The sequence below is a fragment of the Oncorhynchus mykiss genome, chromosome 24 (genome assembly GCF_057628025.1).
Source record: "Oncorhynchus mykiss isolate SJ-2025 chromosome 24, ASM5762802v1, whole genome shotgun sequence".
NCBI lineage: Eukaryota > Metazoa > Chordata > Actinopteri > Salmoniformes > Salmonidae > Oncorhynchus > Oncorhynchus mykiss.
The window spans coordinates 38330349-38342484 of NC_143045.1; the positions used below are offsets into that span (position 1 = coordinate 38330349).

Here is a 12136-nt window from a genome sequence, read left to right on the forward strand (position 1 = left end):
CGCACTTTCAGTTTCGTGCGAATGCTACCATCTAGCCACGGTTTCTGATTAGGGGAGGTTTTTATTGTCACAGTTGGTACAACATCTCCTATACATTTCCTTACTACTACCACCACCATCATTAAACTGCTATCATTACCATCACCCTACTACCCATACCACTACTGTTTGGAATAATAATCACAGTAATAATAATAATAATAACAATAATAATAATGATCGGTAAGTTACTGCTTACTATGCAGATGAACAGTGTCCCTCAGGCTTCCTACTTGGTACAGATCTGTCTCTGTCCCTGTCAGCCTGTACTTGGTACGGATCTGTATCTGTCTCTGTCAGCCTGTACTTGGTTCAGATCTGTATCTGTCTCTGTCAGCCTGTACTTGGTACAGATATGTCTCTGTCCCTGTCAGCCTGTACTTGGTACAGATCTGTCTCTGTCTCTGTCAGCCTGTACTTGGTTCAGATCTGTATCTGTCTCTGTCAGTCTGTACTTGGTACAGATCTGTCTCTGTCCCTGTCAGCCTGTACTTGGTACAGATCTGTCTCTGTCTCTGTCAGCCTGTACTTGGTTCAGATCTGTATCTGTCTCTGTCAGCCTGTACTTGGTACAGATATGTCTCTGTCCCTGTCAGCCTGTACTTGGTACAGATCTGTCTCTGTCTCTGTCAGCCTGTACTTGGTTCAGATCTGTATCTGTCTCTGTCAGCCTGTACTTGGTACAGATCTGTCTCTGTCTCTGTCAGCCTGTACTTGGTTCAGATCTGTATCTGTCTCTGTCAGTCTGTACTTGGTACGGATCTGTATCTGTCTCTGTCAGTCTGTACTTGGTAAAGATCTGTCTCTTTCTCTGTCAGTCTGTACTTGGTACAGATCTGTCTCTGTCTCTGTCAGCCTGTACTTGGTTCAGATCTGTATCTGTCTCTGTCAGTCTGTACTTGGTACAGATCTGTCTCTGTCCCTGTCAGCCTGTACTTGGTACAGATCTGTCTCTGTCTCTGTCAGCCTGTACTTGGTTCAGATCTGTATCTGTCTCTGTCAGCCTGTACTTGGTACAGATATGTCTCTGTCCCTGTCAGCCTGTACTTGGTACAGATCTGTCTCTGTCTCTGTCAGCCTGTACTTGGTTCAGATCTGTATCTGTCTCTGTCAGCCTGTACTTGGTACAGATCTGTCTCTGTCTCTGTCAGCCTGTACTTGGTTCAGATCTGTATCTGTCTCTGTCAGTCTGTACTTGGTACGGATCTGTATCTGTCTCTGTCAGTCTGTACTTGGTAAAGATCTGTCTCTTTCTCTGTCAGTCTGTACTTGGTACAGATCTGTCTCTGTCTCTGTCTCTGTCAGTCTGTACTTGGTACGGATCTGTCTCTGTCTCTGTCTCTGTCAGTCTGTACTTGGTACGGATCTGTCTCTGTCTCTGTCTCTGTCAGTCTGTACTTGGTACGGATCTGTCTCTGTCCCTGTCAGCCTGTACTTGGTAAATATCTGTCTCTGCTTCGTATCTCTGACAGAGCAGAGATAATCAGCCAATTCATATTCTCTGTTTAGGGCCAGATAGCAATTTAGTCGGCTTTGGGATTTTGTTTAGAGGAAGGTGGAGGAGTGAAGAGGAGGAAGGTGGAGGAGTGAAGAGGAGGAAGGTGAAGGGGAGGAAGGTGGAGGAGTGAAGGGGAGAGAGGGAAGGAGGAGGAGAATAGGGAGGTGGAGGAGTGAAGGGGAGAGAGGGAAGGAGGAGGGAGGCGGAGGAGTGAAGGGGAGAGAGGGAAGGAGAAAGAGAGGAGGGAGGTGGAGGAGTGAAGGGAAGAGAGGGAAGGAGGAGGAGAGGAGGATAGGATAGAGGTATAGGACAAGGAGAGAGAAAGAGGCTTCCAGATGGGTAGATAGGCTCACATCAACACCATTATCCCAGAAACCCTAAACCAACTCCAATTTGCATACCACACCAACAGATCCACAGATGATGCTATCTATATTGCACTCCTCACTGCCCTTTCCCACCTGGATAAAAGGAACACCTATGTGAGAATGCTGTTCATTGATTACAGCTCAGCATTCAACACCATAGTGACCTCAAAGCTCATCACTAAGCTAAGGACCCTAGGACTAAACACCTCCCTCTGCAACTGGATCCTGGACTTCCTGATGGGCTGCCCCCAGGTGGTAAGGTAGGTAACCATAGGTAACCTAGGTAGGTAACCATCCACCACGCTGATCCTCATCCTCAACACGGGGGCCCCTCAGGGGTGCGTGCTCAGTCCCCTCCTGTACTCCCTGTTCACTCATGACTGCACGGCCAGGCACGACTCCAACACCATCATTAAGTTTGCTGATGACACAACAATGGAAGGCCTGATCACCGACAGCGACAAGACAGCCTATAGGGAGGAGTTCAGAGACCTGACCATGTGGTGCAGGGACAACAACCTCTCCCTCAACGTGATCAAAACTAAGGAGATGATTGTGGACTACAGGAAAAGGAGGACCGAGTACGCCCCCATTCTCATCGGCGAGGCTGTAATGGAGCAGGTTGAGAGCTTCAAGTTCCTCGGTGTCCACATCAACAACCAACTAGAATTGTCCAAACACACCAAGATATTCGTGAAGAGGGTACGACAAAGCCTATTCCCCCTCAGGAGACTCAGGAGACCCCTCAGAAATAAATATTTTAGATCCTCAAAAGGTTCTACAGCTGCACCATTGAGAGCATCCTGACTGGTTGCATCACTGCCTGGTACGGCAATTGCTCGGCCTCCGACCGCAAGGCACTACAGAGGGTAGTGCGTACGGCCCAGTACATCACTGGGGCTCAGCTGCCTGCCATTCAGGACCTTTACTCCAGGCGGTGTCAGAGGAAGGCCCTAAAAATTGTCAAAGACCCCAGCCACCCCATTCATAGACTGTTCTCTCTACTACCGCATGGCAAGCGGTACCGGAGTGCCAAGTCTAGGACAAAAAGGCTCCTCAACAGTTTTTACCCCCAAGCCATAAGACTCCTGAACAGGTAATCAAACTGTTACCCGGACTATTTGCATTGTGCGCCCCCCCCCCCCCAACCCCTCTTTTACGCTGCTGCTACTCTCTGTTTATCATATATACATATATACATAGTCACTATAACTATACATTCATGTACATACTACCTCAATTGGCCCGACCAACCAGTGCTCCCGCACATTGGCTAACAGGGCTATCTGCGTTGTGTCCCACCACCCGCCAACCCCTCTTTTACACTACTGCTACTCTCTGTTCATCATATATGCATAGTCACTTTAACCATATCTACATGTACATACTACCTCAATCAGCCTGACTAACTGGTGTCTGTATGTAGCCTTGCTACTTTATAGCCTCTCTACTGTATATAGCCTCTCTACTCTATATAGTCTCTCTACTGTATATAGCCTCTCTACTGTATATAGCCTCTCTACTGTATATAGCCTCTCTACTGTATGTAGCCTCTACTGTATATAGCCTGTCTTTTTACTGTTGTTTTATTTCTTTACTTACCTATTGTTCACCTGATACCTTTATTGCACTATTGTAAGGAATACACCTGTTGTAGTCGGCGCACGTGACAAATAAACTTTGATTTGATCTGTCTGTCTGTCTGTCTGTCTGTCTGTCTGTCTGTCTGTCTGTCTGTCTGTCTGTCTGTCTGTCTGTCTGTCTGTCTGTCTGTCTGTCTGTCTGTCTGTCTGTCTGTCTGTCTAAATCCTGATTCTGCTCTGTTTGTTAGCCTGGCAAAGAAAATCCCCTGCTTGCATTAACTGCCTAAATGTTGCTGGACCCCAGGAAGAGTAGCTTATGCCTTGGCAGTAGCTGATGGGGATCCTTAAAAAATACAAACACAAACCAATCAGATTTTAGTTTTTCAGAATATGAGACTAATCACCAAATTGCCCTCCTGACTTACATTGGTTGCTCGATCCCCAATGGTGAATGTTGATAGACTGACTCACCCTCCATGGGTGTGTTGGTGTCGGGGCGGTTTGCGAAGACCACGTCTACGTATTCCAGCTGCAACCTCTGGAGGGAGCCCTTCAGACCTGGAGAGAGAGAGGAGGGGAGAGGATGAGAGGAGGGGAGAGGATGAGGGGAGGGAAGGAAGGGAGAGAAGGAGGGGAGAGGGAGAGGGGGAGGGGAGAGGAGGGGAGGAGGAGAGAGGAGAGGGGAGGAGGAGAGAGGAGGAGGGGAGGAGGGGAGAGGAGGGGAGGAAGGGAGAGGAGGAAGGGAGAGGAGGAGGGGAGGGGAGAGGGGGAGGGGAGGGGAGAGGAGGAAGGGAGAGGAGGAGGGGAGGGGAGGAAGGGAGAGGAGGAGGGGAGAGGAGGAAGGGAGCGGAGGAGGGGAGCGGAGGAGGGGAGGGGAGAGGAGGAAGGGAGAGGAGGAGGGGAGAGGAGGAAGGGAGAGGGAAGGGAGAGGGGAGGGGAGGAGGGGAGAGGAGGAGGGGAGAGGGGGCGGGGAGGAGGGGAGGAAGGGAAAGGAGGAGAGGAGGAGAGGAGAGGAGGAGGGGAGATAGGGAAGGGAGAGGGGAGGGGAGGAGGGGAGGGGAGGAAGGGAGAGGAGGAGGGGATAGGGGACGGGGAGGAAGGGAGAGGAGGAGGGGGGAGGAGAGGAGGAGAGGAGAGGAGGAGGGGAGAGGAGGAGGGGAGATGAGGAAGGGAGATGAGGAGGGGAGATGAGGAAGGGAGAGGAGGAGGAGGGGAGATGATGAGGGGAGAGGAGGAAGGGGGGAGAGGAGGAGGGGAGAGGAGAAAAGGAGAGGAGGAGGAAGGGAGAGGGAGGGGAGAGGAGGAAGGGAGAGGAGGAGGAGGGGAGAGAAGGGGAGGGGAGAGGAGGAGAGGAGGGGAGAGGAGGAGGGGAGATGAGGAGGGGAGATGAGGAGGGGAGAGGAGGAAGGGAGAGGGAGGGGAGATGAGGAAGGGAGAGGAGGAGGGGAGAGGAGGAGGGGAGATGAGGAGGGGAGAGGAGGGGAGGAGAGGAGAGAAGGAGGGGAGAGGAGGAAGGGAGAGGAGGAGGGGAGATGAGGAGGGGAGATGAGGAGGGGAGAGGAGGAGGGTAGAGGAGGAGTGGAGAGGAGGAGGGGGGAGGAGGGGAGAGGAGGAAGGGAGAGGAAGAGGGGAAAGGAGGAAGGGAGAGGAGGGGGGAGAGGAGGAAGGGAGAGGAGGAGGGGAGGGGAGGAAGGAAGAGGAGGTGAGAGAGAGGAGGGGAGAGGAGGAAGGGAGAGTAGGAAGGGAGGGGAGGAGGAGAGAGAGAGAGGAGGAGGAGAGATGAGGGGAGAGAGAGGAGGGGAGAGGAGGAGGGGAGAGGAGGGGAGAGAGAGGAAGGGAGAGGAGGGGAGAGAGACGAGGGGAGGGGAGAGGAGAGGAGGGGAGAGGAGGGGAGAGAGAGGAGAGGAGGAGGGGAGAGAGAGGAGATTAGGGGAGAGAGAGCAGATATCAATCAATACAGTTCATAGGAGTGAGACGGGGTGAGACAGGGTGAAACAGGGTTAGACGGGGTGAAACAGGGTTAGACAGGGTTAGACGGGGTGAAACAGGGTTAGACGGGGTGAAACAGGGTTAGACGGGGTGAGACAGGGTTAGACGGGGTGAGACAGGGTTAGATGGGGTGAGAGGGTTAGACGGGGTGAGACAGGGTTAGATGGGGTGAGACAGGGTTAGACAGGGTTAGACAGGGTTAGACGGGGTGAGACAGGGTTAGACGGGGTGAGACAGGGTTAGACAGGGTTAGACAGAGTTAGACGGGGTGAGACAGGGTTAGATGGGGTGAGAGGGTTAGACGGGGTGAGACAGGGTTAGATGGGGTGAGACAGGGTTAAACGGGGTGAGACAGGGTGAGGTAAGGTGTGTGTGTGTGTGTGTGTGTCCGTGCGTGCTGTGTGGCCTTACCTTCAATAATGTGTTTCCTTGAAAGGCCTCTTTCAGTCTCTGCCCTGTGGACACAGACAGGACAGAAGGTCAACACTTTCAGCTCTGTTTCTCTGCTCACTGCTGACACTCAACCTACAAGGCCTTCCTGCTGTGTGTGTGTGTGTGTGTGTGTTTTAAGTACAGTAACTATCTGTGAGTTAGTGTTTAGAGTCTGCGTTCCGTCAACTCCATTCCTTCTCCTGCTGAACGATGGATGAATACATAGTGATGAAGGATGGATGAATACATAGTGATGAAGGATGGATGAATACATAGTGATGAAGGAATACATAGTGATGAAGGAATACATAGTGATGAAGGATGGATGAATACATAGTGATGAAGGAATACATAGTGATGAAGGATGGATGAATACATAGTGATGAAGGAATACATAGTGATGAACGATGGATGAATACATAGTGATGAAGGATGGATGAATACATAGTGATGAAGGAATACATAGTGATGAAGGAATACATAGTGATGAAGGATGGATGAATACATAGTGATGAAGGAATACATAGTGATGAAGGAATACATAGTGATGAATGATGGATGAATACATAGTGATGAAGGAATACATAGTGATGAAGGAATACATAGTGATGAATGATGGATGAATACATAGTGATGAAGGAATACATAGTGATGAAGGAATACATAGTGATGAAGGAATACATAGTGATGAAGGATGGATGAATACATAGTGATGAAGGAATACATAGTGATGAAGGAATACATAGTGATGAATGATGGATGAATACATAGTGATGAAGGAATACATAGTGATGAAGGAATACATAGTGATGAATGATGGATGAATACATAGTGATGAAGGAATACATAGTGATGAAGGAATACATAGTGATGAAGGATGGATGAATACATAGTGATGAAGGAAAGAGGAATACATAGTGATGAAGGATGGATGAATACATAGTGATGAAGGAATACATAGTGATGAAGGATGGATGAATACATAGTGATGAAGGATGGATGAATACATAGTGATGAAGGATGGATGAATACATAGTGATGAAGGATGGATGAATACATAGTGATGAAGGATGGATGAATACATAGTGATGAAGGATGGATGAATACATAGTGATGAAGGATGGATGAATACATAGTGATGAAGGATGGATGAATACATAGTGATGAAGGAATACATAGTGATGAAGAAATACATAGTGATGAAGGATGGATGAATACATAGTGATGAAAGAAGGATGAATACATAGTGGTGAAGGATCGACGAATACATAGTGATGAAGGATGGATGAATATATAGTGATGAAGGAATACATAGGGATGAATGATGGATGAATACATAGTGATGAAGGAGGGAGGAATACATAGTGATGAAGGAATACATAGTGATGAAGGATGGATGAATACATAGTGATGAAAGATTCATGAATACATAGTGATGAAGGACGGAGGAATACATAGTGATGAAGGAATACATAATGATGAAGGACATAGGAATACATAGTGATGAAGGATGGATGAATACAGTGATGAAAAATGGATGGATGCATAGTGATGAAGGATGGATGAATACATAGTGATGAAGAATGGATGGATGCATCGTGATGAAGGATGGATGAATACATAGTGATGAAGGACGGAGGAATACATAGTGATGAAGGAATACATAGTGATGAAGGATGGATGAATACATAGTGATGAAAGAATACATAGTGATGAAGGATGGATGAATACATAGTGATGAAAGAATACATAGTGATGAAGGATGGATGAATACATAGTGATGAAGGAATACATAGTGATGAAGGATGGATGAATACATAGTGATGAAAGAATACATAGTGATGAAGGATGGATGAATACATAGAGATGAAAGAATACATAGTGATGAAGGATGGATGAATACATAGTGATGAAAGAATACATAGTGATGAAGTACGGAGGAATACACAGTGATGAAGGAGGGAGGAATACATAGTGATGAAGGATGGATGAATACATAGTGATGAAAGATGGATGAATACTTAGTGATGAAGGATGGAGGAATACATAGTGATGATGGAATACACAGTGATGAAGGATGAAGGAATACATAGTGATGAAAGATGGATGAATACATAGTGATGAAGGATTACATAGTGATGAAAGATGGATGAATACATAGTGATGAAGGAATACATAGTGATGAAAGATGGATGAATACATAGTGATGAAGGATTACATAGTGATGAAAGATGGATGAATACATAGTGATGAAGGATGGATTAATACACAGTGATGAAGGATGGATTAATACATAGTGATGAAGGATGGATGAATACATAGTGATAAAGGAATACATAGTGATGAAGGATGGATGAATACATAGTGATGAAGGAATACATAGTGATGAAGGATGGATGAATACATAGTGATGAAGGAATACATAGTGATGAAGGATGGATGAATACATAGTGATGAAGGACTACATAGTGATGAAGGAATACATAGTGATGAAGGAATACATAGTGATGAAGGAATACATAGTGATGAAGGATCGATGAATACATAGTGATGAAGGACAGAGAAATACATAGTGATGAAGGACGGAGTTATACATAGTGATAAAGGATGGATGAATACATAGTGATGAAGGATGGATGAATACATAGTGATGAAGTATGGATGAAAACATAGTGATGAAGGACGCAGGAATGCATAGTGATGAAGGACGGAGGAATGCATAGTGATGAAGGATGGGTGAATACATAGTGATGAAGGAATACATAGTGATGAAGGACGGAGGAATACATATTGATAAAGGATGGATGAATACATAGTGATGAAGGAATACATATTGATGAAAGAAAACATAGTGATGAAGGAATACATAGTGATGAAGGATGGATGAATACATAGTGATGAAGGAATACATAGTGATGAAGGAATACATTGTGATGAAGGATGGAAGATTACATAGTGATGAAGGATGGATGAATACATATTGATGAAGGACGGATGAATACATAGTGATGAAGGACAGAGAAATACATATTGATGAAGGACGGAGTTATACATAGTGATAAAGGATGGATGAATACATAGTGATGAAGGATCGATGAATACATAGTGATGAAGGAATACATAGTGATGAAGGAATACATCGTGATGAAGGATGGAAGAATACATAGTGATGAAGGATGGATGAATACATATTGATGAAGGACGGAGTTATACATAGTGATAAAGGATGGATGAATACATAGTAATGAAGTATGGATGAAAACATAGTGATGAAGGATGGATGAATACATAGTGATGAAGAACGGAGGAATACATATTGATAAAGGATGGATGAATACATAGTGATGAAGTATGGATGAATACATAGTGATGAAGGATGGATGAATACATAGTAATGAAGTATGGATGAAAACATAGTGATGAAGGATGGATGAATACATAGTGATGAAGGACGGAGGAATACATATTGATAAAGGATGGATGAATACATAGTGATGAAGGAATACATAGTGATGAAGGAATACATAGTGATGAATGATGGATGAATACATAGTGATGAAGTATGGATGAATACATAGTGATGAAGGATGGGTGAATACATAGTGATGAAGAAACACATAGTGATGAAGGATGGGTGAATACATAGTGATGAAGGAATACATAGTGATGAAAGACGGAGGAATACATAGTGATGAAAGATGAATGAAAACATAGTGATGAAGGACGGAGGAATACATAGTGATGAAAGAATACATAGTGATGAAAGAATACATAGTGATGAAAGAATACATAGTGATGAAGGATGAAGGAATACATAGTGATGAAGTATGGATGAATACATAGTGATGAAGGATGGATGAGTGCATAGTGAATAAGTATGGAGGAATACATGGTGATGACGGACGGATGAATACATAGTGATGAAGGATGGATGAATACATAGTGATGAAGGACGGAGGATTACATAGTGATGACGGATGATTGAGGGAACGTTGACGGATGGAAGAAATAACCTACGTCTTGACCTTCATCACTACTCTCAGCCGGATGACTGCCACTGCATGTACCATGTATCTATACTGCATGTATCTAAAACCTCTGCAAAGTGTGTGTGTGTGTGTGTGTGTGTGTGTGTGTGTGTGTGTGTGTGTGTGTGTGTGTATACGCGTGGGTGTGTGGTATCAGACAATGTCCCCCAGTCAGCAGAACAGGAGCGTATGACAGGATGTTAACAGTGAAGAGGTGCAGAAGCAGGGAAAGAAAAGCCATGCAGGTGTTTGTGTAAAGAGCTGAGCTCTGCAGGATTTGAAACATGGTTAAGACTTTTTCAACAGGCACTTACTTTCCTCCCCAGTACAGCTTGGTAGTGATGACCAGACTTGATCGTCTAGAGAGAGAGAGAGAGAGAGAGAGAGAGAGAGAGAGAGAGAGAGAGAGAGAGAGAAGGGGGGAGGGAGGGAGGGAATTAGAGAGAAACGGCGATTATCAATAGAGATGACAGTTGTCAATAGAGAGATGACAGTTATCAATAGAGATAACAGTTATCAATAGAGAGATGACAGTTATCAATATAGAGATGACAGTTGTCAATACAGACATAGCAGTTGTCAATACAGACATGGCAGTTATCAATAGAGAGAGATAACAGTTATCAGTAGAGAGAGATGACAGTTATCAGTAGAGAGAGATGACAGTTATCAATAGAGATGACAGTTATCAATAGAGATGACAGTTATCAATAGAGATGACAGTTTTCAATAGAGATGACAGTTTTCAATAGAGATGACAGTTATCAATAGAGATGACAGTTTTCAATAGAGATGACAGTTATCAATAGAGATGACAGTTGTCAATATAGAGATGACAGTTAACAATATAGAGAAATCAAAGTGATTCAGAAGGCTATTGTGTTTATCTAACTACATCATCTGACCCTCTCTCCCTCCCTTTCCCATCATTATGTCCATGTAGATTAGTGTAAATGAGTTGTGTGTCTATGAGTGAGACTCCTGCTCTCCTACATTCTGTACTGCCAGACAGGAATGAGTATGTACCAGTGCCGTTACGAAATGACAAAGGGAGGGAACCAATGACAGAACGTTGTGACATAACAGCTAGGACACATCAACAAGACAAGGAGATACAGAGAGACATATATATATATATGTATGTATAACACACACACACACACACACACACACACACACACACACACACACACACAAACAAAACAATATACGCAACATGCAACAATTTCAAAGATTTTACTGAGTTACAGTTCATATAAGGAAATAAGTATATTCAAATTAATTAATTAGGCCCTAATCTATGGATTTCACATGACTGGGAACACAGATAGGCATCTGTTGGTCACAGGTACCTTTAAAAAAATGTAGTCAGTATCTGGTGCGACCACCAGTTGTCTCATGAGGAGCGACACATCACCTTCACATAGAGTTGATCAGGCTGCTGATTGCGGCCTGTGGAATGGCTGTGTGAAGTTGCTGGATATCGGCGGGAAACTGGAACACGCGGTCGTACACGTCGATCCAGAGCATCCCAAACATGCTCAATGGGTGACATGTCTGGTGAGTATTCGGGGACATTTTCAGATTCCAGGAATTGTGTACAGATCCTTGCGACATGGTGCTGTACTTTATCATGCTGAAAGATGAGGCGATGGCGGTGGATCAATGGCACAACAATGGGCCTCGGGATCTCGTCACGGTATCTCTCTGCATTCAAATTGACATGAATAAAATTGTGTTTGTTGTCCGTAGCTTATTCCTGCCCACACCATAACCCCACTGTCACTATGGGACACTGTAGACATCGTTGACATCAGCAAATCGCTCGCCCACACAACGCCATACATGCTGTCTGACATCTGGTACAGTTGACACTGGGATTCATCCAGCGTGCCACCGGCCATTGAAGATGAGCATTTCCCTTCAGAAGTCGGTTACGACGCCGATCTGCAGTCAGGTCAAGAACCCTGGTGAGGACGACGAGCAGGCAGATGAGCATCCCTGAGACGGTTTCTGACAGTTTGTGCAGAAATTCTTCGGTTGTGCAAATCCACAGTTTCATCAGCTGTCCTGGTAGGCTGGTCTCAGACGATCCCACAGTTTCATCAGCTGTCCTGGTAGGCTGGTCTCAGACGATCCCACAGTTTCATCAGTTGTCCAGGTAGGCTGGTCTCAGACGATCCCACAGTTTCATCAGTT

General features: G+C 45.3%; 1 protein-coding gene across 3 annotated transcripts in view; it reads right to left on the reverse strand.

Moving 5' to 3' along the window:
- Positions 1–12136, reverse strand: part of kcnab1a (potassium voltage-gated channel subfamily A regulatory beta subunit 1a) — a 174266-nt gene that overhangs the window by 17191 nt on the left and 144939 nt on the right. For all 3 annotated transcript variants that reach the window (XM_090218946.1, XM_036962191.2, XM_036962192.2), the window contains exons 6-8: positions 10252–10296; positions 5889–5932; positions 3960–4046 (exon numbers count right to left, since the gene is read on the reverse strand). In XM_090218946.1, coding sequence (XP_090075072.1) covers positions 3960–4046; positions 5889–5932; positions 10252–10296 — 176 coding nt within the window. The remainder of the gene's footprint in view (positions 1–3959; positions 4047–5888; positions 5933–10251; positions 10297–12136) is intronic.